The 26621-nt window shown below is 44.3% G+C and overlaps 1 protein-coding gene across 1 annotated transcript in view; it reads right to left on the bottom strand.

The window, feature by feature from the left end:
• The window catches only part of nlk2 (nemo-like kinase, type 2), a 56654-nt gene that overhangs the window by 5762 nt on the left and 24271 nt on the right, over nucleotides 1–26621 (bottom strand). Inside the window, exons 4-8 of the mRNA XM_080845384.1 lie at nucleotides 18863–18969; nucleotides 17891–17976; nucleotides 15884–16093; nucleotides 11946–12047; nucleotides 540–626 (exon numbers count right to left, since the gene is read on the bottom strand). Coding sequence (XP_080701510.1) covers nucleotides 540–626; nucleotides 11946–12047; nucleotides 15884–16093; nucleotides 17891–17976; nucleotides 18863–18969 — 592 coding nt within the window. The remainder of the gene's footprint in view (nucleotides 1–539; nucleotides 627–11945; nucleotides 12048–15883; nucleotides 16094–17890; nucleotides 17977–18862; nucleotides 18970–26621) is intronic.

The raw sequence follows: 26621 nt of genomic DNA, 5'->3' as shown, positions 1-26621 counted from the left end.
AATTGGTTTGCACATTTTTAAAAGTTGTGGGGACAAAATTCAAATTATGAATAGTGGTGTCCCCCCCGTACATACGCCTATGTCTGTAGCCCAAACATGCTGTATCAAAGTCTAGTGTTCTCTGTCTTGGGCTGATTGTCTCACAGTCTTTTGAATTGACATCACCCCCACACTGATTCCAGCTGGCAAACTGAAAGCAAGAGTGTTGACAGCAAGTGAAGTGAGACCAGCACTACACCAGTGTATGTCTACATTGAGTCAGGCGCAAACCTGTAGAACGAGGTTCCTTCCCAATTAAAGTCATACCTTACATATGACTTTTATATCCACTACCATGTTTAATCAGTTCTTCTTCCAAAAGGTGGAGGTTCCTTTCAGAGTAAAAGTTGTCAGATTATATGAAATCATTCAGAGAAGGATCTCATCTATTTGCCCTGGCATACCCTCTGAAAACAGCAGTGTTTTGTAATGTAATGCCAATTCTATTGGCGCAGAAACGGAGGTGGTGGTATTGATGAACTGGTGGTTTGGGTACTCACCGGATCAAACACGAGCATCCTGCAGAGAAGGTGAACGGCTTCATGTGTGGCCTGACTGGACAGTGTGTAGAGGACCGGAAGAGATGGCTGCAGGAGGCAGAGAGAGGCAGAGAGAGAGAGAGAGAGAGAGAGAGAGAGAGAGAGAGAGATTTTCAGTAGAGGTTAAGGAGCTATTTGCCCACTGTAGTGCACATTTTCTTAAGGCAGGCCTATCTCCTATCTGAAAAGACATTATGATCCCTCTATATTGTGCATACCAATGATGCAATCATTGCCTCAAAATCTGTTTCTCTCCCATCAATACTTAATTGATTTCCAATGACTAAACTACTGCTTAAAAGTGAAGCCTTGGCTTTAGACAGAGAAAACCCACAAATTCAAGCTTAGACACACAGAAAATCTGGTGAACACATACTGGCCGACCGTCAGCAATGATGCCACAATTATTTTCACTAGCTGCAACTGCATGTGTGACACATTCAATTTGGCTTCCTTTCCATCTCCAGTTCTACCACTCGCTCAGAACCTTAATTCAGGTTTAGGTTCCTTTCTTTCAGTAAATAAGTAATCATCCCTCTTGACACACATTTCACTCAAACAACACAGACAATTGACACATATAGTACAAGTATTCAGGGTTCCAAACCAAACTACTAAATAATTAGAGTAAGTAAATAAATACATGTTGGTTCTATATCATATGTGCAATGTTGATACAGCTTGTTAATCTGAGTAATGGCTGTTCGAACAAAGCTATTTTTATGCCGCTTTGTTCTGCACTTTGAGACTATAAACCTTCGTCCAAAGGGAAGAGGCTGATTTTCAGTGTGCAAAGGGTGGGAGTCGTCATTTAAATCGAGCCAGTTAGCCGCTTTAACTGTCTGGTGACCAGGGACACTCGGTTAACCTGTGACTCCCCAAACAACCTCCTAGACCATTTAACAATTTCATTCAGAGTATCTGCTTTTCAAGGACAGGTTTCCAAACCATGACACCAAATGAAATAAAAATAAAAAATGAATATCGATTAAATAAAAGCACAGTAGAATGAGGTCATCATGGTTTTGTCAGTGTGGAAATAGCACACTTTCCTCAAACTGAACACATGCTGGTGCTCCTTTCTGCACATGAGTTCATGTGTGTGTGTGAGTGTGTGTGTGTGTGTGTCATGTCTTTTCAATTATCAATCAATTATTATTATTATTATCATGTCTTTAGTGTTAGATGCGTTTAGTTGAACATAGAACTACCCACACCACACCACGGCAATTCAAACTTTATCACTGAAAAAAAAAAAAAACGTGAAGTGGTGGTCAGGTTAACGCCATACTGCATACTCAGTTTCTCCAACTCTATTCTTACAATAAACAAGGTACAGTACCAGCTTATGTCATTATGTGCTATGTTATTATGTGACGGTTTACGTCATCATGAGGCTTTCAGAGGCATATAACTGTCACACAATCTATAACACACTGTACAATCTATAATATTACATTTACCAGATGTAATGCACTACACAACCTCACACAAATGTTTATGCTCCAAAGCAGTCCAGTACTAAAGACACATGGATACACATCCCAAATATAATGGTGCATTCCATTTACGTGGGAAGTCTGAGGTTGAAACCGGGAATGACGTCACACTCAAGTTGACCGTGTACCAGTACAAGTCGGAAAACCAAAACAAACTCTAGCCAGGTAAGCTATTGTGAGCCACTGATATCAATACCAGTGGATAACAAGACATTACCATATTTTGCACATACAAACACTTTAGCAAAATGCATATAGATAGAAGTTGGACCGTTCATTGTGTATGACTGATTTATAAGACTACCCCGTTCAAATGGACGCACCATAAGTACAGTGTGCTGGTACTGGTGTTGGCACTTAGGGAAGGGGATGAAATCAGAGTAATTTCAAGGAAGCAATCGCTGGGTGACATCTCGTTCAAACAGACTGATCTTTCTAAAATGATAGCTGCTGCTTATCTTAGAAGATGTGGGACAAGCAGAACAATGAGCCTGAGTTATTTTTACACACTGTAATTATCTCTTCTGTCCCCCAACACCACCTCCCCCACCTACTACCTCTGACTGATCCATCCCTCTCTCTCTCTCTCTCTCTCTCTCTCTCTCTCTTTCCCAGCAGAGCAGCAAAGTTGATTGAAAAAGCCCACCGGTAATCGTTTGTTTCCCCCCGATTATCCCCCCCCCCTCCTGTTTTCTGTGCCTAACTGATATGTGCAAGAGTATTCTTGTGTGTGTGTGTGTGTGTCTGTGTCTGTGTCTGTGTCTGTGTGCGCGCGCGTGCGTGCGTGTGTGTGCGTGTGCGTGTGTGTGTGTGTGTGTGTGTGTGTGTGTGTGTGTGTGTGTGTGTGTGTGTGTTGGTGAAGGGGCTGGTTGGCTGCTGATGGCTGACTGGCAGATTGTATGGAAAGGTAGTAGGCAGACAACTGCTTCACTCTTCTTCATGGGAAGCTCTTTCTTTTCAGAAACATCAGTAAGGAGATGGTGAGGTGAGTGGAGAGGGGTATGGAGGAGGATAGCGAGTGAGAGAGAGAGGGAGAGAAAGGGAGAGAGACAGAACGAAAGACTAAGTGAGCGAGACGAGTATTTTTCTCTCCTTGGGTCTCAGTGGAATTTTGTGAATGCACAATAATGATTGAGTTTTTCCTCAATGGAGAGTGAAAGAATGAGTAGGGGTGTCTTTTTTGTGACTGCCTGTCTGTGAGTGTCTGCTTTGTAAGGGTTCTTTCATTGTGTGTGTCTACTTGTGTGCTTGCGCTGGATGTATCTGTGTGTTTTTTTTAGCCTGTCTGTGAGAGTGTGTGCTTGCGTGGGAGTGTGGCAGTGAGCACAGTAGCATTAGAGTGCATTAGCCCTGGATTAGCAGGGGATGGTGTGCCAAACAGATGAAGGAGGGGGTTGGGGGGATGGGGAAAAAAAAGAGAGAGCGACAGAGAGAGAGAGGGAGGGAGAGAGAGAGAGTGAGAAAGAAGCTGTGTCTGAGAGAGTGAGAGAAAGAGAGAAAGAGACTTTCTCTATCCTACGATGCCCATGTCTGAGGTACATAGACCCAGGACCAAACAAATGGAATGATCACTAAGCTAAACACATTGGTGCCCCATCCTCACCACACCAAAATAATAGGGTAGTAAATTCCCTTCATACTGACTGCGCCCCCATGTTGTCTTGAGAGACAGGACATCAGTGATTGTGTGAAGTGCTCTTAGACTTTTCACATCAGAGGCCACCTACAGCCCCACAGTAAAGACCACTCCTGATTGGCCACGTCATTACATCACACATGACTGGTGACACACATGACTTTAACCAATCACGATTGTCCACTGAATTTTCATTACAATTACGATCAGCTGCCTAATTTGAAGCTTAAAACCAAGACGCCATAATTCTGATTAGTGCTTTTAACATTCACCATGGCTGAAGGGCCGACCTGTTGAAGGTGTCTGCCACAGCCTAAATGATCTGTCAGAAAAAGCCTAGCGGCTTCTGCGGTTTAAACAAATGTAACTGTGAACAGAGGCCGCCCCACTCCCCCGACACTAGAGACAGACAGTGCTGATAACTAGCAGAACCAGGAAGAAAGGAGGTTTGCACTCTAGAACGAGGTCAGTGATTTCACAACACGCCACTAACCTCAGCCAAGGCTTCGTTCACACTGTTCTGTTCTCAAAACAGGGGACAGGGCAGGGCAGCCCTGGGGCCGTCAACAAGACCTGCTGTTGGAAGTTCTTGACCTTTTTTATTTTGTTTAAGTGAACATTAATTCCATTTATATTCTTTCATATCTTTTAGATTTCATTATTTTCAACCCCATGACCTCTTATCTTGATTGACTGGCAAAAATGAACCATCAGTGTGCAGGTGGGGAACATCAAGTGGGCCGTGTGATCATCTGAATAAATTATTATTTTCCATTAAAGAAATACACCTGATGGAAAGAGAGAGAGAGAGAGAGAGAGAGAGAGAGAGAGAGAGGTAAAACATGGAGGGAAGCTCCCAAATTTGAGCAGAGCCAGTGTTCCAGTAAACGTTTGATTAGTCGACAGTGTGTTCCTGGCGTGCAGGCGGAGGCAGTGATTGGTCAACAGTGTGTTCCTGGCGTGCAGGCGGAGGCAGTGATTGGTCAACAGTGTGTTCCTGGCGTGCAGGCGGAGGCAGTGATTGGTCAACAGTGTGTTCCTGGCGTGCAGGCGGAGGTAGTGATTGGTCAACAGTGTGTTCCTGGCGTGCAGGCGGAGGTAGTGATTGGTCAACAGTGTGTTCCTGGCGTGCAGTGGGAGGCAGTGATTGGTCAACAGTGTTTTCCTGGCGTGCAGGCGGAGGCAGTGATTGGTCAACAGTGTTTTCCTGGCGTGCAGGCGGAGGCAGTGATTGGTCAACAGTGTGTTTCTGGGCTGCAAGCGGAGGCAGTGATTGGTCAACAGTGTGTTCCTGGCGTGCAGGCGGAGGCAGTGATTGGTCAACAGTGTGTTCCTGGCGTGCAGGCGGCGCCAGGCCGAACCATGTGACCTGCCGTTCCTGGCAGAGGCCAACCCAGAAACCCACCAAGTCCCCTCAGTGAGCCCGGCATGCGTGGAAACAGGTGCAGCTGCAGACCACTGGGGTTCTCCACAGCCCTGCAGCCCATCAACCCTCCTCTGTCTATGGCAGGCCGGCGAGGACAGGCCTGGGGCCTTCCCAAGGCCTCATACCATAACAAAAACCAGAGGCTGGAAAACCATACAACTAATTTGGGAAAACAGCTTGATGCACTAGCACAGGGTGAAGCAGTAAACCAAGCAAAAATCCAGTAAACCCATGTTTATTTGCTATTAGTAGGCAAATGAATCATGACCAGTTAATCATGTACAAAATTGATAACTAAACACTACAATATTCAAGAGAATGACAAATGACAATCTAAATTTTATGACAGAGAGGGGTTGACATTTAGAAGGGCAGATGAAAATTGGAAGAGTGAACGTTGACAAAGACAAAAAAAGGCACTGACGCAGGTGTCTGAAAGGAAGAGAGAAGAAAAAGAGGGTGTCAAACTGAGATGTGTGTGTGTGTGTGTGTCCTAGCCAGAGAGAGAGAGATCACAGGGAGGGGAGGAGGAGTGCACCGGAAGCCAATCACAGAAAGAGAGAGAGAGAGAGAGAGAGAAAGTGAGAGAGAGAGAGAGAAGAGAGAGAGAGAGAGAGAGAGAGAGAGAGAGAGAGAGAGAGAAGCCTGAGCCATCTCTCACACTAGTCTAACTCAATGAGGAAGTAGCATTTGCCACATCAGCCCACTTCCTGATTCAGTCAAAGCTTCAGCCCTTGTGAGTCAAGTTTCAAAAAGAGAGAAGATCAAAGCTGTGAAAGGCCTTTGGCGTCATCTTCATCTCCCTCATCTTCATCAGTATCAACATCAAGCATTCATTAAAACCGGCTCATCTCATGGAGTCATAAATGAGCATGAGGCATGAGCCTTCTCCTGTCGCTCCCTTTATGACGCTAAGGTTATTGAAAGATAAGAGTTATTCTATTTACTTAAACTTAGCTTAGCATTAATGAAAAAAGTCTTATCTAAAAAAAAACATTTTAATTTAGTAAATTATACAAAAAATGAAAAACACTAAGAATAAATCAGACATTTTTTTACATTTTTAATAAAACATATGTTCTAGGAAATCCGCATAACAGTTAACGCAGCAGTTATGAAAATGCTCCCATTTGCATTTGGCTTAGCCAAACGCTGCAAGAAGCCTGCAGACTCTCTCTCTCTCTCTCTCTTTCTCGCTCTCTCTCTCTCTCTCTCATTGCCTGCTGTCTCCACCCCACCCCCCACACACGTGGTGTTGTACAGATAAAGTTATCAATCATTAATGCTGACCCCACAGAAGAGTCACCAAGAGATGCATGACATGAGGGGGTTGAAACCTGATCTGACCCCACCATGGCCAGCTACACATTCACACACGCTACAGGGGAGCACCATATGAGAACCAACCAAGAGTGCTGGGAACTCGGAACATTTTGTCCTTTTTTTTAAAGTCTCTCACAATTGAATGCATTCAAATAGGCTTCAATAGAATGACAAAGTATTTTGTGAGGATGAACATCACCTACACTATTCTGCAACCTTAGTGTGAATGTGCACCTATATGTCAGCTAATATGTGTCTGATATTCTTGACAAGAAGCAGTGTTAGTAGTGCGTTTCCACATATGATAAGGGTCTAGGTCAGGTTGCACAGAGCTTGAGCAACTAGCAGTTTCTGCTGAAACGCACTTTTCTAGCAGTCAGCAGGACTAGATTGTTGGAATGATAAAATGAGAGACTTGGTTCCCAAATAGCCTACTCCTCCTTGCTGTTTTGGGTCTGTGCCCCTCTCTTACACTGTAAAGCTGGTTTCTGTGTTTTTAACCGTAATGTGGATGTCATCTGACAGAGGTCTTTGTGGCTTGATCATGAATGCCATGAAAGAAAACGGGTCATCACATAGAGCAACCCCTCAAACGGCACATTTGATAAGGTAAACATGTGGAGAACGTCAAAAATTGAGCTTTAGCGATCCTTTGCATTTAGCAAAGTATGAAAACATCCATTTAGCCATATTTCCTGAGATTCCAAGGTTTCAGTTTTACTCCTACACACAATAAGACCCTGAATGTTTCACAGAATACCTGCTATATTAGGTGTAACAAAAATGTATTTTTTCAAAATGTCTCCTTCTCCCTCTCACTGACCTTCCCCTCTGTTCCGTTTCAGGAGGACATCTACTGCAGAGGAGATGAAATGCACTCACCCTCCATCACTGATGCTAAGAGCCTTGCAAAATTAATAAGAGTAATGAGCTCTCATGTGGAGGAAGCAGTCGATCTTTTAAAGTCAGAGCTCTTTTTAGATTCTCTCTATACTCCCTTCCCCCCTCCTCTCTCCCCCTGTCAAACACACAGTCCTGCTTTTCACTCCCTTCTCCTGCTTCTTCCTCTCTCCTCAGCCCTGCAGTGTCTAGAGAGGCAACAGCCATCTCTGCCCCCTGCCCTTTAATCTGACATCTGCACGCTTGTGTGAAAAGAGCAGAGAAAAAAATGAATATAAGAAAGGCAAATACAGGGGCCTCTGAAGAGCCTGACACTCTTCCATGGCCCTGTCTCTTGTGATTCTGCTCCATGCGGAACATGAGCCTTATGGTGGCCCCTCTTTCTTTTTTGAAGCGGTGGTAAGAGGGGGTGAGAGGGAAGTCTAAAGCCCCGTCTTGGCTCCTGCTCCTTGGAGCCTCTCAAGCAGCTCCAGGAGGCCTTTCTGCTGGACCCAAACCCCCTCACGTGCAGCACCTCTCCACACGCGTGTCCACTTACACCACCACCCACCGCTTCAGAAGTCTCAAACCAAATCATCGTCGGTGTCTCAACACTCAGTACCATCAAAATGAAGATTGTTTAGGGGACATATGGTGGCCTTGTTATATATTTATAATTGCTCATGCTACTGTTTATTTAGCATGCAAACTGAATCTCCATGTACAGCCAACTCAAACTGCCAAAACATAAGACCCCGTCCATGCATTTCTCACATATCTCGCCGTTCTCGCCCACAGTTCTGGCCCAGTTAGCAATGCACAAATGACCTGGAGCCTTAGAATTTTTAGTTTCAACCTACCAACATTTCTTGTGAGCATCACAAATTTCAACCCTACCTTTAAACAAGGAAGCTCACCACCCTATATTTTTTCTGGAGGCTAAATAGATTCAGAACTGTGATCCGAGTCAGCTTTCACAATATGGAGTGCTGGAGGCTTGTGAGACCAAAAGCCTTACCCCACTACAATCTCTAAACATCCCACTCGGTAACCTGCATGCCAGTCAATGGTCATGATTAAAACAGCGGGCTTCTGATGGCTAGCCTGGTGGAAACAAAACACACGAAGGAGAGCCAGGGGGAGGTAGGGACAGAGAGAGAGAGAGAAAGAGAGAGAGGCACTGACTAAAACTGATAAAGAACAATGGAAGAAAGAGAGAAAGTGTCGAGTGACAAGGTCAGCCAAATGCCAACTTGGAAGAGAGGGGTGTGTGGGGGAGACACTTGCTCGGGAGCAGGTGGACAGGAAGTGTGTGTCTGTGTGTGGCGTCTACAAAGCATCTTCCGTAGATGAATGTGAGAGTGAATGGGTGGGGGTTGGGGTGAGTGGTTGCTAGGCAAGTGGCCAGTGAGAGAGCTGTGCATTGTACGAAGTCGATGAGAAGAAGACGGTGAGAGAGAGCGCCCGCCCGCCCGCCCGCACACACACACCTACACACACCTACATACACACACACACACACACACACACACACACACACACACACACACACACACACACACACACACACACACACACACACACCTACACACACACACCTACACACACACACACACACACACACACCTTGCATTGCACTTGGTATTTTGCCTTTTGGGCATTTGCAGAGACAGTGAGCCAACACCCTCATGCCAATCAGGCCCATACACACACAGAAATCCTCTCAGACATACACTACCGTTCAAGGTTTGGCATCACCCAGCAAATAAATGGTACCTTTTCAGGGAAAAACTCTTATTTCCATCCATCAAATAAGGTACAATATAAATCAAAAATATTGTCAACATAATCATTTCTGCTTGAAATAATATCCTTCATTTCCAGCCATACTTCGAATTACAGCTTGACAGTTTCCTGACTAACTAAATAAGCCATGCATTACTTTTGGCTTATGTCAAGTACAGGGTCTGGCATTGCGAGTTATTGGAACATGTTGTAGTTCTAGCCTTCCTTGTTAAAGATTAATTTTACTCTGTACAAATGACATACTCTACCCGCACCAAATCACCGCCCAGACAAACATATTTGCTCTCCCGTGCTCGACTGATGCCGCCAAGCACTCCTCCGGCATCTATTCATCTGTTCTGAGTCTCACAAAGTCTCTTCTCAAACACCTCAACTTAGACTTGTCTGTATGTAACAGATGTTCAATAATCTCCCAATCAGTCTGCATTTCCTTTGGCCCATTCTAGTCTTTTCTTTTCATTATAATGAATTCAAATATGGCTTTTTCTTTGAAAGTACGCCTAGAAGGCCAATATTCCAGAGTCTCTCCACTGCAGCTGCTGAGACGGGTATTTCATGGGTGCCATTAGTGAAACTGCAAGCTGAAGACCTGTGAGGCATCTGGTTCTCATACTAGAGATTCTGATGCTCTTTATTCACCTACAGTTATGCACCGGGGCCTCCCGCTTCTCTTTGTATCCTGATTGAAGACAGTGTGCTGGAAGGGATGTGGTGCACACCTTTGGCAGATACCTTCAGTTTCTTGCCAAATTCCTTAATTCCTTAGAACATTATTGACTGATGAATTTCTAAAGAATGCTCTTTGTTTTTTACTATTTTTAGATCATAACATACATGCATGTCGGCAGAGAGAGTGTACAGGCGAATTTGTCCTGAATCATCAAAAATCATCGCGTTTGTGGCGTTTGTGTGTGTATGTGAGTATTTGTGTATTTGTGTGTGTGTGTATGTGTGTGTGTGTGTGTGTGTGTTTGTATGTACAAGAGATGGTTAATCATGTGATTTGGCCTCAGCACAACCAAAGCTCATTACATGAGAATGAACACGAGAGAAGAGAAAAACAAGACCATCAAGACTAATTACAACAATCGCAATCCAAAATGATTACAACCCAACCTGTGCACTTGGCAAACTAAACAACAGGGGAAAAAAGGCTCTCGGCAACCTCTCAGTAAATCAATGAGGTTTGGTTAATGAAGACACACGGGCAGAGAACATGGGGCACCGGGGAGCTCCTGGGGCTCAGGAGGAGGCTCTTCTCTGAGCCAGGCTCCTTGCTGGGGTAGAGGAGGAGGATGAGGATGAGGAGGAGGAGGAGGAGGAGAGGGAGGAGGAGGATGAGGAGGCTCTTCTCTGAGCCAGGCTCCTTGCTGGGGCAGAGGAGGTGGAGTTGGAGGTGGAGGTGGAGGAGGAATATGGTGGTGGTGGTGGTGGGGGGGGGGGGGTTGGGGGGGTTGGACAGCTGTTTTTTTTTCTCCTCTATCTTGACAGAGGCTCGAGACGGAGAGACCATAAATAAGCAGACTCAGGCTGATCGATAGCTACTGCCAATCATTATCCCGATGGGGGTCAGTGATGCAGGACAAACTAGAGAAGCATTTCCGCAAGAAAATGGGAAGTGTAATTGCTCAACATTAGCAGAGGATCGCTAACCATTGCCCAGCAAACAACAGGCTATACAGCCCTATCACATGAGCATACAGCACACAGATTATACAGCCCTAACACATGAGCATACAGCACACAGCAAGCTTTATGATGGTCATAACCAGTCTTCATTTATTGTGTGCAATAAGCTACATAATTTACCCAGATCAAGGCAAAAATTCTCATAATCTGTCAATTTATTGAATTCAGTCAAAAGTGTTAAAAGTCGAAAGTGTTACTCTCTATCCATACTCTGTGCTTTAAAGCAACACTATGCAACAATTTGCCACTTTTTGAGGTATGTCTTTATAAGCAGCTAATTTTGATATAATCTCCAAATTAATTTAGTTACTATATGTTCATGTGACAGACAGATAAAAACACCTGTTGTTTCTACTAACCATCTGGGAATGCGCACAATGTAGTTCCGTTGGGAATGCGCACATAGTAGTTCCTTGTTTAGGGATGGAACACCCTCCGGAAATGTAAGAAGAGCTTTCAAAATATGACGTTGCCAACTACATCACCAAAATACACCATTTAGTATGTTAGCAAGCTTTTATCACTGCCAACTGGGCATGCCTTTTGACTAGTGAATTCACTGGTTTTAGACCAAAAATCCTTGCTTTAAGTGAAAAGAGTGTCAATGATACTTAAGATTACTTCCTTTGAAATCCTCAAGGTCAATGTCGCCGAGTCTAACGAAGAGGACCAATTACAAGACTATTTTCTTCTAGGTCCTCTTTAGTAGTACTAAGACAAGGAATATTAACATGAATTATATCTGTCTTTGAGGAAGCTGACAACAGTCAACATAGGGAGAGAAAAAGTCTTAACATTTTTAAATTGTTAATCAAACAAGAATTAAAGCAGAAGATATGATTTGATATGAGTTCTCTGTGTGTCAGAGGGATGTAGCACTCCACAGACACAAACCACTAAATGTATGACTGCTCTCTATTCCACTAAAACACTGCAGCTTGGCTTGAAAGCTGTGCACATCTTCATGCTCTAAAGGAGCGCCAATCCAAAGGCAGGCAGACTAAACAACCCACCAATCAAAACAGAGATGCTTCAGTATCCACCTAATACACTCACCATCAACCATTTTAGACAGGACTGGGGGGCTGCAGTGAGTAAAAGTGTGGTACCTGTTTGTGGGGTCCCCGCAGGATGTGAGCTCTGGCCCCCTCACACGCAGTCCTCATGGCCTCCAGAGACGGGGTCCCCAGCAGGTCTGTGATCAGGTCCAGCTGGATGAGCACAGGCACACGGTTAACAGCATGCACACAAAACTCAGCATGATAAAATCATCTAAGATGCTATGCACTCTCTCTATCTCTCACACACACACACACACACACACACACACACACACACACACACACACACACACACACACACACACACACACAAACTCCCGAGTATATCTGTGGCACTGTATGTGTGAATACATTTGAAACTCTTCATTTCTGCAAGCCTCACACACGGAGGGAAGATATTGCTGTTACACAGTATGTTTTCCATTTTCTGTTACTGTATCTCTAATGTGTGAATACCATTAAGATCCTGAGCACACATGCTGTAAAAGTTCACAACATCTCCATACTGTAAGCCACTTACGATAAAACCATCTGCCAAGTAAATAGATGTAAACAATCCTTATTTTTCTGGTTATTGGAAAACTTTATGTTGGTAAGAGGATTTTTAACTTCACCTTGAATGAACCCTCATAGCACTGCTTGTATCCTGAAACTCAATCTCACCCTCACTGACAAACACAGAGCAGTCCTGGTACCCACATGCATCTTAAAAAGCCCATTAGTATCTAAGCCCACACAGCACTAAAATATTATCACAACGTGACAGAATCCTGTGGGGGCTTTTCCAAGAGAAAGCCGCCGCAGATAATTTTAAATTCTGCCTACTACTATCCATCTTGAGCCTTAAAGGGATTGGACTGATTTTGCGGTGACTGAGTGCATTCTAAAGCCTTGAGCAACAGCAGTCAGCCACAGAGCTTCCAGGGCTTCTCAGGGTTGGGTCACAACAACATATCTGCACAGGTGTCCCCCAAGGGGAGATGGTATATGTGTGCTTATCTAAGCCCCTAACTATCGCACAAGCACTTGCATGCTTTCATGAGAAGGCCAGAGGATGCGAGATCACAGGTGGAGACCTCGGAACTACTTTGTTCTAGATCACCACCACAAGCTTGACTATCATCTTTACCTCACTGACGTTTGTTTTCCCACAGGATTATGCTTAAACAATTTTTAAATCAAAAGAAAATGAACCGCCTGCTTCAAATGAATTGAGAGCGGAACCTTCCGTAAATAACTGTCTCTGTGTGAGAGGAGCTCTAATAATAACTGCAGGGCCTATATTCTGTAATGGGCACCCAGCTGAGTGACACTCAATGACAAAAACAACTGGAACACCTGCTACATTACCGTAACAATGCATACACCAACTTAAACCCTATACATACATATTAACAATATGAAATAAGATATTATTACAAACTATAAATAAGTAATAACTAATAAAGGTGTCTGATGTCACCTGAGTAGAGTTAACCATAGTAACTCTGGTCTGGGTGGTACTGAGGTAGAGAGAAGTATAGCTGTACCCTTTAAAAGCATTAGTAAATGGGTCCAGCGGTAGAGAGAAGTGTGGCTGTACCCTTTAAAAGCATTAGTAACTGGGTCCAGTGGTAGAGATAAGTGTGGCTGTACCCTTTAAAAGCATTAGTAACTGGGTCCAGTGGTAGAGAGAAGTGTGGCTGTACCCTTTAAAAGCATTAGTAAATGGGTCTAGTGGGTGAGAGAAGTGTGGCTGTACCCTTTAAAAGCATTAGTAACTGGGTCCAGTGGTAGAGAGAAGTATGGCTGTAACCTTTAAAAGCATTAGTAACTGGGTCCAGTGGTAGAGAGAAGTATGGCTGTAACCTTTAAAAGCATTAGTAACTGGGTCCAGTGGTAGAGAGAAGTATGGCTGTAACCTTTAAAAGCATTAGTAACTGGGTCCAGTGGGAGAGAGAAGTGTGGCTCTATCCTTTAAAAGCATTAGTAACTGGGTCCAGTGGTAGAGAGAAGTGTGGCTGTACCCTTTAAAAGCATTAGTAACTGGGTCCAGTGGTAGAGAGAAGTGTGGCTGTACCCTTTAAAAGCATTAGTAACTGGGTCCAGTGGGAGAGAGAAGTATGGCTCTACCCTTTAAAAGCATTAGTAACTGGGTCCAGTGGTAGAGAGAAGTATGGCTCTACCCTTTAAAAGCATTAGTAACTGGGTCCAGTGGTAGAGAGAAGTGTGGCTCTACCCTTTAAAAGCATTAGTAACTGGGTCCAGTGGTAGAGAGAAGTGTGGCTCTATCCTTTAAAAGCATTAGTAACTGGGTCCAGTGGGAGAGAGAAGTGTGGCTCTACCCTTTAAAAGCATTAGTAACTGGGTCCAGTGGGAGAGAGAAGTGTGGCTCTATCCTTTAAAAGCATTAGTAACTGGGTCCAGTGGTAGAGAGAAGTGTGGCTGTACCCTTTAAAAGCATTAGTAACTGGGTCCAGTGGTAGAGAGAAGTGTGGCTCTATCCTTTAAAAGCATTAGTAACTGGGTCCAGTGGGAGAGAGAAGTGTGGCTCTACCCTTTAAAAGCATTAGTAACTGGGTCCAGTGGGAGAGAGAAGTGTGGCTCTATCCTTTAAAAGCATTAGTAACTGGGTCCAGTGGGAGAGAGAAGTGTGGCTCTACCCTTTAAAAGCATTAGTAACTGGGTCCAGTGGGAGAGAGAAGTGTGGCTCTATCCTTTAAAAGCATTAGTAACTGGGTCCAGTGGTAGAGAGAAGTGTGGCTCTATCCTTTAAAAGCATTAGTAACTGGGTCCAGTGGTAGAGAGAAGTATGGCTCTACCCTTTAAAAGCATTAGTAACTGGGTCCAGTGGGAGAGAGAAGTGTGGCTGTACCCTTTAAAAGCATTAGTAACTGGGTCCAGTGGGAGAGAGAAGTGTGGCTCTATCCTTTAAAAGCATTAGTAACTGGGTCCAGTGGGAGAGAGAAGTGTGGCTCTATCCTTTAAAAGCATTAGTAACTGGGTCCAGTGGTAGAGAGAAGTGTGGCTGTACCCTTTAAAAGCATTAGTAACTGGGTCCAGCGGTAGAGAGAAGTATAGCTGTACCCTTTAAAAGCATTAGTAACTGGGTCCAGTGGGAGAGAGAAGTGTGGCTGTACCCTTTAAAAGCATTAGTAACTGGGTCCAGTGGGAGAGAGAGCCCTGTGATGCAGCCCCTGTGTTTCTTCAGTGCAGTCATCCGTGCAGGCTTTGCCTAACTGTTTTTCATTAGCACCAGTGTGTGAGGCACTTTAAAATGTGACACCGTAAGGCTACAAAATGTGCCCCATTCCACTTATGTAGCCTTCTAATATTAGTTACATCAAATAGCACTGACCAAGGGCAGGTGGAAATGGGACTATATGAGCAGGAAATGTCACAGAGGTCATCTCTTGCAAAGGCATGTCTCGCCAGTGAGGGTCTTTCATTACTGAATTTTGTCAGAGTGTCACATTTAAAAAGTCATTTTGCACCCCGGTAATAAATTAGCAATGAAAGGATGCTTGCCTTGATTCACTTAAAGAGAAATGTCCTATTTTTCTTAGATCCTTTGGGGTCCAAACCTTTACTAAGGACAATTAACTCCAGTATTGAGTTGGAATGCTTTAACCGGCAACTGCAAAACAGCTATGCTGTGGAATCCCATTGGGCAAGCATCTGCATCAAAGTAAACCCCTCGTTTCCACCACTGACAGGCTCATAAATGTTACTGAGTGTCTGACAAAATGGAAAGGAAACCTTCAGAGAACCAATACCTGTACCAATAACTGTAGAGAAACTGTAGAAAATTAAATTTTACAGAAACACCAACTGAAATGTAAACTACAGAAACCTGTACCATTGTATAGCCGTTTTGCGGTTGCTGGTTGTAGCGTTCTCACTCAATACTGGACCGATTTGGATCATTACTAGTCATACTGCTATCGTTATTACTGAATGGCAACTGAAACACTTGTCTGTCATGTCTGCCTTGAGGGATCCAGTACCTGCTGGATGGGACTCTGTGCCTGGAAGAGGATTCGTCGCCCGAGCAGCTCGGCGAAGATGCATCCGACGGACCAGATGTCGATGGCATTGGAGTAGTGGCGACTGCCCATGAGGATCTCCGGGGCCCGGTAGTACTGGGTCACCACCTCCTGAGTCATGTGACGGGACTCGTCTAGCTCCTCCACTCGTGCCAGGCCAAAGTCGCAGATCTACCAAGAGTGAAAGGTGAAATGTTAAGGTTAGAACAACTCAATGTCAAATGCAGTTGATGATTCCATGCAAACGATGCACCCTATAGAGCCTTGCATGTCCATTACGGTTTATACAGGCTACATTTATGTACTGAAACACCGTAGTGATGAGTGATTCGAATTGATTAGGATGGCACCTGAGGACCTCATACACACAACTGAATGTCAAGGAGAACATGCAACACAGCTGGAGTCTCTGTTTACATGTGGGCAATGTCAAGGTTTTCTTCCACACAGCGTTCTTTAGTGTTGGCTATAAAAATGAATTATTGAAAGCACACCAGACGACAAGAGGAATATGTGAATATTTTTCTTATAACATCCTAAAAAGCACTGCTCCAAATAGACTCAGGGACAATACGGCCCATCAGTGTGATGTCCTGCCACAGGGGAGGGGAAATAAAAACACACCCAGTGCATCACTAATGACACTCCTCCAATGGAAACAAGGCTCCATTTATTACCGTTAAGACCTCCTAAGTCACACTCTCAGCAGACACGCTCAAACTCCAGCAGCCCAGGGCTAAAGCTTCCATGACTGGGGGCTGAGGAGCAGAGCTGTTCCCCTCCACCCCACCCTTTTCCCCCTCCTTGTCCCACCTTGCTAAATATAAATTCTGGACAGACAGAATGACAGGAAGCAGAGGAGTGGGAGATCTAGAGGGGAGGGTTGGGGTAAATTAGCATAATGCTGCGTTGTGACAGGCTTCATGTTACTCAAGAGTGATTTCGGACACCGGCTCTAAACTGGCCCTCAGCGTTACGACATGCAGGCAGGGGGTGTCTCCGAGGAAGGGTGGCGCCCGATGGCAGAGATGGGAATGGGAAACAATGACAAATGAAACGCTGTCCAAAGTGGGACAAATGAAAGTCTCCTTGAAGCCACTCAGTTCCAACCTCTCCAATCTATGCAACTGAATGTGCACACATGCATGTCCACACACACACACACACACACACACACACACACACACACACACACACACATTGTAACACACAGAAAATACCCTGAGCAACACAAGATATCCATACCGAAGTAGACTAAGATGTTAGTGTAGTACATGCTGTAGTACAGTACAGGTGCATAAACCAGAAATGTATTGAGCAACACAAGGACACACATACACAAATACACACTAAAAAGCAGCCTGTGGATGGATCAGAGAAAGCAGCCCGGTTAGGTCAAACAGCCAGAAATAAAATTTGAATGAAGCTCTCAGACTTGCACCATATTCACTTGATGAAGCACAATTCTGTCCCAGCAGCATATCAGATTATATCATTCTGTCTCAATCTCTTTACCCTTGTCTCTTACTTGTGCTAATCTCTTTCGGGCTCAATTTTTGTCTGGCTGGAGAGCGAATTCCCCTAGGTCATGATGCACATGTGAACTCTAAACCACATTATGGTATATTGGTGAGCTACATTATTAACTTGAAGTCAGTATGCTCTTCCAGAATGTCAAATATTTGAACCAAGCTACATTGGCAGCTTGACAATTCTTCTATATGCAATTGACATAATTCTTTATAATTTCATACCAAATGTTTCATTACCTTTCCTTCTCCTACTAGCCCTAATCATGGGTATTGACACACCACAATAATGGAATAAGGCAGCACCAGTAATGATTGTGCAGTGTGTTAATGGGGGTCTATAAAACCATATCCTCCCAGGAGGATTAGAGGGAAAGCTTCAGGCTTAAGTTGCTTGTGTCAAGAAGCACACATTTTTAATCGGGGTCTGTTGACGTACCTTAAGGACACAGTTGCTGTTGACCAGAAGGTTCCCAGGCTTAATGTCTCGATGAAGAATGCCAGCTGAGTGCAGGTACTTCAGCCCTGGAGGACACAAGGAACAGACTCAGTCTGAAGGCCAGGCTCCCACCTCTTCACGAACACAAACCCCTCTCCCAGCACTTACTCTTTTCTAATTAATATGATTAATGAACCACCATTGGCATGTAATTATAGGGGGAGGTACATTGTTATTCTGTGTAAACTAATTTTTCAAAACTGAAAGGGTCTCTCTGTATATTGCGCAGTCTAAGAAAATAACTATGTACACTTTTTTGTATTGAGAAATACACGATAATGCAGAAATGAAATTGTTATGTCTCCTTAAATTGAGTTGACACGGAGAGGAAAGTCAAGAAGAAACTGGTTTAAAGGCCTTAGAGAATCGAATGCAGACCGGTGTTTCTCAGCATCTAAATGGAGTGAGTTACTCAAACGTGAACGCACTGCCTGTCAAGAGCCCTGGGGCTCCACATCTGAATAACCATGACTAGCTCAGCAAGATCAAACAACTGCTGCTGTTGGTGCGGTTGTGTTTTATGTGTTAATGTGTCAATGTTAGCAGATTAAAGAATAACACTTTGTTGTACTTCTAATTTATTTTTCTAACACTGTGTGTGTGCGTGTGTGCATGTGTATATGTGTATACACACAAGTGTATGTATCTGCTTACATGCATCCATTAGCATGCTATCTTAGCAACCTTAGATACATGTGCATGTGGCTCCATGTCTTAAGGCGGGTGAGCGCATGTGTGTGTGTGTGTGTTAGTGTTAGCTTGTGAAAGGAATGTGTGTGCAATAAAAAGTTATGTGTCTGTGTGTCTGTGTGTCTGTGTGTCTGTGTGTCTGTGTGTCTGTGTGTCTGTGTGTCTGTGTGTCTGTGTGTCTGTGTGTCTGTGTGTCTGTGTGTGGCAACCTGGCCAACTCACCTCTCAGTATCTGGTAAAGAAAGACTTTGACGTGGTCAGAGCTGAGGGGCTGAGGGGACACGATGATCTTGTGAAGGTCGCTCTGCATCAGCTCTGTCACCACGTAGCTGCACGAGGGGCCTCAGTCAAGGGAAACCAAACAAACACATGCGAGAGGCTCCACAAGCATCACAGCACAGAACACAGAGGGAGGGAGGGAGAGAGAGAGAGAGAGAGACTGAATACAGAAGATGGAGAGAAAGATAAAAAAAGAAAAAGAAAGAAAGATCCCGCATTGCAACATCTACATTTAAGGACAATATGCCTATGCTTGTTAGTGTGCACTAAATATGAAGTGTACAGTGTAACTGTAACTGACAAATGACAGGAGAGCCCCAAAACTAGTGTGAAATCCAAACTCCTATAGCCCTAAAACATTATCATTTCTCAGAAAACCTCTTTTGCTGACTCGCTCACAGGCAATTCAGCCCTTCTCCAAGCTAATTTTTCACTTCACTGCAGTCAATGATTGAGCAGCCTTATTATTCCATTACCAGATTGATTGGATACGGCTATTGACTGTAAATGATTACAAATGGATCCACTGCCAAACCTTTGGCCACATAACCCATAGTTACATTCAGGTGGAAGGGTGCGAGTCAAATGTGTGTCAGTAATAGCTGCTGAACACCACACACTCAGTCACCTATCTAATATAATTAGGCCCCGGGCCCCCGGCACGTGATCGGCATGCCTGATTGCTTCAGCTGTATGAAAAGCACATCTCCCTGGAGTCACTGTTCTCTGGTGACAAGAGAGGTAGCACTGGTAGGGATAGACTTGAAAAACACATACACTGTGCTCACGCGCACATGAGCACCCCCACAGACACACACTCACACACACAAACACATGCACATGAGCACCCACACAGACACACACTCACACACACAAACACATGCACATGAGCACCCACACACAGACACACACACACGAGCAAGCAAACACACACACGTCACACATACACACACTCACTCACACACGCACATGAGCACACACACACAAAAACACATGCACATGAGCACCCACACAGACACACACACAGACACACACACACACACACACACACACAAACACATGCACATTCGCACACACAAACAAACACACACATTCGCACACAAACGAACATGAGCACATACAGACTCACACACAGGACCTGACAGATTGGACAAGCCAGCAGAGGAGGGGCACGGTGAAGAAGTGTCGTCCTCAGTACTAGTATGTTCCCATGATATCGGTGAGTGCTAATAAACAATGAACCATACACATGAGCAAGAACTCCCCAGAGATGCCACTTTCTCTGGGGACCAACCATTCAAATATCACAGCATTCACAGCGAAAGAACTTATAACTATTAACGAATCCATCTGGGTTTTGGCCCTTACCAACCTAACCTTTAGTGTACCAAAAGCTACATATATATTATATTTATAGCTAAGTATATTTTGCATAACTGGACAAGTGGTGTCCTCTGTTGTCAATCTTCACTTGAGCAAGACAATTATCTTTCCTTCCTCATGTTTCTGCCAGTCTCCAGTCTCATTAGCACAGTGGATGGATGGGGATTGCTAGCCAAAGGTACATTTTGAGCCTCGGCCCTTGAAAATCACATATCCAGTCCCCTGAATAAACACTGACATACACACTGTCTATTGTTCCTATAAGAGGCATAGCTCTAAGCCATTTCATTGCTCGGTTTACCCCTTCATGGCCGACTTTGTGTCACAACTGAATTGGAAAGGGACCATCAAGTTAGATAACCATTTGCCATGCATCCTGAAATGTTTCAAAATGTGACGCAGTTATTACAACGCGCTGCAGTCTGCCAGCTGCCCTGAACTACCTGACAGAAAATATAATTTCAACAATGAACTAAACAAGGGAATCCACTTGTTTTTGACCTCGGAGTGACCAGGATTAAGTTGAGTGTGGTATGTACGTACATACTAATATATAATATCTGCTGAATGAACTAAATAATAATTTAAAAGATTTTCACTGCTGTACGTCTTAAATCCTTTAATCTTAATGTATTGTTCCATAGACCTGTCATTAGTAAACTCATATCGCAATAGGTATTAGTATAATTATTAGTAAACTCAATCAGGTATTCAACAGCAAAAGGCATTAGTATAAGTATGAGTAAACTCAAATAACAAACTAATCTACCCTAAGACTTCTGTAGTACTCCATCCTTTAGAAATGTAAAATATTACAAGGTCTAGCATGGCACTTCTGCCAAACACACAAAGAGAAAGGTCTGACAGAGAGCACTTTCATGCACAAGCACAATAGAATCCAGACAGAGTGGTTGAATGCAATTCAATTGTTCATGGACAAACAGTCTATTTAGACAACTCAGGGCCAGTGCTCATAACCCTTCCCATTCACAGGCCAACTTAAAAGGAAGCCACCTCTGACAGACGATGGAGAAAAGCACCAGCCCCTCAGAAAGAAACACTGAGTTATCAGGGTCACTTTTGAAGGGTACATGCTGCTAGGTCAGCCCCTGGAGGCAAACCCCTTCATTGTACATCCATCCATGGTCTTTAGAATCTCCCACATTTGGTCTATTTATCCGTTTTGCTAGGACAGGATCTGGTCACCCTAGCTACAGTATGGCTAAGTAAGTCAATCCAAGGAGTCAATGCTAACAATGAAGGGAGGAGATGGGAGAGTGAGTGAGTGTGTGGGAATAACAACATTAATGAAGTGCGCTTAGTATTTGCTAAACACTGAACATAAGAAAGACAACATTGCACTAGTGGCTTAGAGATTGGTAACTTCACTGTACCCGGTCTAAATTGTTAAACTCAAAACGGTTAAACTCATTATGTAAAATACTGTAAAAATATCTGGACAGTATCTGGTAAACACACAAGAAAGTGTCAGAACAAATTAAACTTGCATGACTGGTAAAAAGCCTTGTTAGGGGATCCATAGCCTGTGCTCTCCATGCCTGAAAAGAACCCAGTGTGGTCAGTGGTGCCGTACGGCTCTCTGAGCGCAGGCCTCTCCACCTCCACACGCATAGTTTTCCACGAGGGGGCTGTGGCTGACCCAAGAGGGGGCTGTGGCTGACCCAAGAGGGGGCTGTGGCTGACCCAAGAGGAGCCACCAGAATGTCAACGCTTTTCATCTCTTCCAGACAGTGGCATAACTGCCAGAGAAAGCGAGGTAAATGAAGCTTGCCGCGGAGCCTGATTATAAACGCCCACCTCTACATGAGGTCCTTCATGAGGCACAACTACACACAGCACATTCATCTTCCTGCTCTGACAGCACAGTGACGCGCACAGGAGGCCCACACCCGCCCTCGCTCACTCCAAGTGCGTGCATGCGTGCGTGTGTGTGTGTGCTTGTGTGTGTGTGTGTGTGTGTGTGTGTGTGTGTGCCACAGATGAACCTTCAGTTCCTTTTGCTGTGTGTAAAGACTAACATGTTTAAAAACTAAAACAAATACAGGGTGGGGATGTTCACCACCGAGATTTAGCCACTTTTCAGGCTAAACTACCCATTTACCCTCTGACCATTTTCTAACTCTTTATTTATTACCTCCTGACAACATAACATACATGTTATACATACAACGGAAATGGTTTCTTGTGTTGGCCTGCATTTCTATGAAAAAAAAAAAAAAAAGGTTCTACTCAAGCTTACGACCATCCTTGGAGTAATACACTTAAAGTGTAAGTTCACCCCGAGCAGTGAGCCTAACTCTACCCACTGAATAGTTCAGAAAAATGCCAAAGAGAGGGCAAGGGGCTGATAGTTTGCTAGAGAGTCTGTGCATATTACAACGTAGAGATGTACCAAACGGTCCTCTCTACGTCAACAATGGCCTTAGATGAGCATGTTGAGCCATTTTCAACCTACAAAATGCAGATTTTTATAAAAAATAAAATTGTGTCAATATTAAAACTGCATTAGCATTGACGTGTCTCATGACAGTATAGTCATATAATTTAATTTAAAAAAACAAAAACAGTACAGTACCTCTTTAATAACTCTTTAAAGATACATTGGTTGTCAGTGCTGCAGCTGGCTGAACTGTTTTGGCAGGCAGGCAGGCGGTTTAAACAGGCAACGTGACAATAAAGAGCTAAATATAGCCAGTGATTACATCAGTGTGTTTGCAGTGCTTTCGTGAGGTCACTGTTCACCTTATTGCAGAGTTGTTGATATACCGGAGGACTGGAGTGTGTTTGGGGTTGAGACTATCTGTGGCCCTATGGCCGGTTCACACAACACAATTTCAGACCGATTTTGCCCCGATTTCTTTGTCGCCGACAAATTTGCAGGATCGGGCCCGATTTTGAAAAGTTTGTGACGAGGCGAGGTCTTGTAGTGTGACATGCTTGCGACCTACGATTTTTTCGTCTGCCAAGTTCGAAAACCCCACGACCAAAAGTCTGGCATGTCGTAATTTTGGGGGGAATAGCAATGACGTATCCATTGTTGAAATAGCGCGAGGGAATCATAGGCTAAATAGGGAATGTATTTCACGTATGTGTAGGACCTATTTAGAATGGCTGACCTTACATAAAACGGCAGTGAAAGAGACTGGAGGCAAACAGTACTTCTGCCTCAATGAGTGGGGCATGTAAGAGCATATCAGCATGCTAACGTTATACTTATTAGCAGCGAATTAGCAGCGAGGCTAGCTAGCTAATATGTGTTTTAATGGGTTTTTGGTCTAAGCGTTAGCAGCAAACTCTGCAACATTTTGAGTTATTGTGAATACGCTAACGTTTGATTTAGCGGTATCAGACTGTTTTTTTCCGTGTTACAACTGAACAAGGTTGGGAGTTATTGTGAATACGCTCATTAACGTTTTAACAATGTTGAGAGTTATTGTGAACACGTTTAATAAAATTTGACTGACTGAAAACAGGGGATGAAAAACGTAGGGCCTCTGCCTAAGTGATACAAAGATTCATGATCTTGTAGTGTGGCCAGTCTTCCGACCAAGACGAAGCCCGAAGTAGTGGCTCTGTGATCGCATAGTGTGACATGTTATATCGTGAAGGAATATCCGACAATCGTGTAGTGTGAACCGGCAACTAGGGGGTATATGAAGGCAGAGGGAATAGCAGGATTGACATGGGTCAATGAGGTGGAGAAGAACTCCCAGGGTGCACTGCAAGAGCTACCTATGTGGAGCCCATACGCGGAGAGACAGGTTTGGAAACACACATTCCAACAGGGAGGGACAGAGAATGTGAAAGAATGTAGAAAAATCCTTCTATAATAAAATCACTCTGATTAAATCGGTGTATAGTCATTTTACACACCTCCAGACAGATCAGTGACAGTCTGACTAAAAGCCAGGCTAAACACTCGTGTGATTGTACAGGCCTTCTCTGTTCAAAAGCTCAGGACTCTGTGCTCTGTGTGAAGTCTTTTTTTGCGAGCATGTTTATGTCACGGTAGCCAGGCGGGCGCACAACACACCGTACCCGCTGGCTACTGCTACATTTACAAAAATAAGCAACCAACAACAAACAAACAGACATTCCTTAGAAGTCAAACTAATCCCAGTCCCGGGTCTGCTCCCACACTGACGCCAGACACCCCACAGCAACATCCAGGTCAGCCAATCCAGAGAGACCTCTCGCCTTGGTTACTGCCCCAGCAGTGCACCGCTGGTCATCAGACAGAGACATCAAGCCACACGAGCAACGGCTCCCCTCCTCCCCACCTTCACACCCCTGGGCCGCAGCCTGGCTCACACACACACACACGCACACACACACACACACACACACACACACACACAGTACACCTGTGACGGGGCTACTTCATTCAGGCTGTTATTTGCCAGAGAAAAAAAAAAAAGAATGTAAAGGAGAAAGAACACATCAATAGCACTTTCCACCAATGCTCCCTGGGCTTAAGAGCACCATCAGCCATGCCATCAAATGAAAGCACATATTTTATTAGCCGATCCGCTGAGGAGAAGAGAGGAAGGGCATCGTAGCTCTGTGGAATGAAAGAGGGAGGGAGGGAGGGAGGGGGCGGCTGCTCTTTTCTTCTCTTCCACTCGTCTGGCTCACATGATGGCAGCCAGCTCTCACTGCTGCTGCTGCTGCTGCTGCTGCTGCTTCAGGCGGGGCTCACAGACACTGCTTTCTTGGGCGCAGCGCATGGTCTCCCCTCTCCCTCTGTCTGTCTGTCTCTAATATTTCTCCCCATCCTCCTCTTTTAAGCACATCTCTCTCTCTCCATCTCTCTCCCTCTCTCTCTTGCTGTCTAAACATCATTCTCTGTTTTATCTCAATCCTGTCATTTCTGTCTACTCTTCTGTTTCACTCTCTTCCTCTGCCTCCCTAGATCTCTCTCTTACTCTCTCTCTCTCTCACTCTCTCTCTCTCTCACTCTCTCTCCCTCTTGTTCTCTCCCTCTCTCTCCGCTGTTCCCAGAACTGACACACTTCCTGTGATACCTTTTAGTCCAGAAAGCATCATCATCGTCTCCCCACTCGCTGGACTAACCCGTCCCCTGCTGCTACAGTTACCATGAGATTTCCATTGCACATCAAAGCCTCCTCCACAGTCTGACAGTTCAATATGGCAGCATTCCCGCTATGCGCTCATAAAGCGGGAGAAATGTACACACACTGAGACCCTCTATATACAGTGTGTTGTTCTCCTTTGTTGATGCGGTCCTTAAAAATCAAATGGCTTTTGTGTTAATGCTCCGAGATGAAATGGTTTTTGAATTGCTTTCATGTGCATCCAAAAAGCAAGCGAGCGAGCAAGCAGGCAAGCAAAAACAACGTACAGTTACAAGCCAGCACAGCAGGCTCACCAAATAACTAAAAATAAAGAAGTTCAAATAAATCCCCAGGTTTGTTCAGACAAAGGGCTTCTTGTTCTGCCTTTTAGAACTAAAATTCACCATTTTTCAGAACTGTGGCTGACCAAGTTTGAAGAAAAAGAAAAGCCCTCTCGGGTATTTTCAAGATCTTAAAAAATACTGAACCGAGAGACTGTAGCTCATATGGAATGTCCCTGAGGCATTGGGAAATGGGGGGCCATGTAATTTGAATGATTAAATTATATGCCAGATTATGGAGCACCAGGATGACTTTAAGCTGGTTCCCTGCTATTTCGGCCAATTTAGTAAATATGAGCGAACTGGGAGTGTATTAACATAAACAGACGGCATCAGGATTTTTTTCTGGTGATGCTCAAACAATTAAAATTCACAAACCCATGTACTATAAAAGGATTTTTGTTCAAACCACCATTTACATAATGAGTCACAAACCTGTTCCTCTGCTCCTGATGTGGGATGGAGGAATGGTACATAGGGCACAGCACAGCACAGCACCTCACCCTCAACCCTCCATGTACTCAGTGCAATCCACTGTGTGTGTGTGTGTGTGTGTGTGTTTGTTTACACATCTACCAGCATGACATCTCCCAAAACAAATGTTTTCCAACCTCTGATCCATTGGTCATATTACTTCTTACACCCATGGTGCCAGACAGAAGCCTCCGGTGTTTCTGTCTCCACAGCAGACAATTCTTCTCCTTAATGAAGTGTCCTTTGGAACCCCATTTTAAGTATCTGCGTTAACCGCCACATTGTGGACACAAAAGTAACAATCTGATTTGATGCACTACTTAGTTGACTACAACTAAACACCAGTATGTGTGTATGAGTATGTGACATACTTTAGTGCAGTAGGGGCTGTCTATGTTAACTGCTGTT

The sequence above is a fragment of the Sprattus sprattus genome, assembly GCF_963457725.1.
Source record: "Sprattus sprattus genome assembly, chromosome: 9".
In the NCBI taxonomy this organism is placed as follows: domain Eukaryota; kingdom Metazoa; phylum Chordata; class Actinopteri; order Clupeiformes; family Clupeidae; genus Sprattus; species Sprattus sprattus.
The sequence above is the reverse complement of the archived record's forward strand: the minus strand, read 5'-3'. Positions and strand labels throughout refer to the sequence as shown.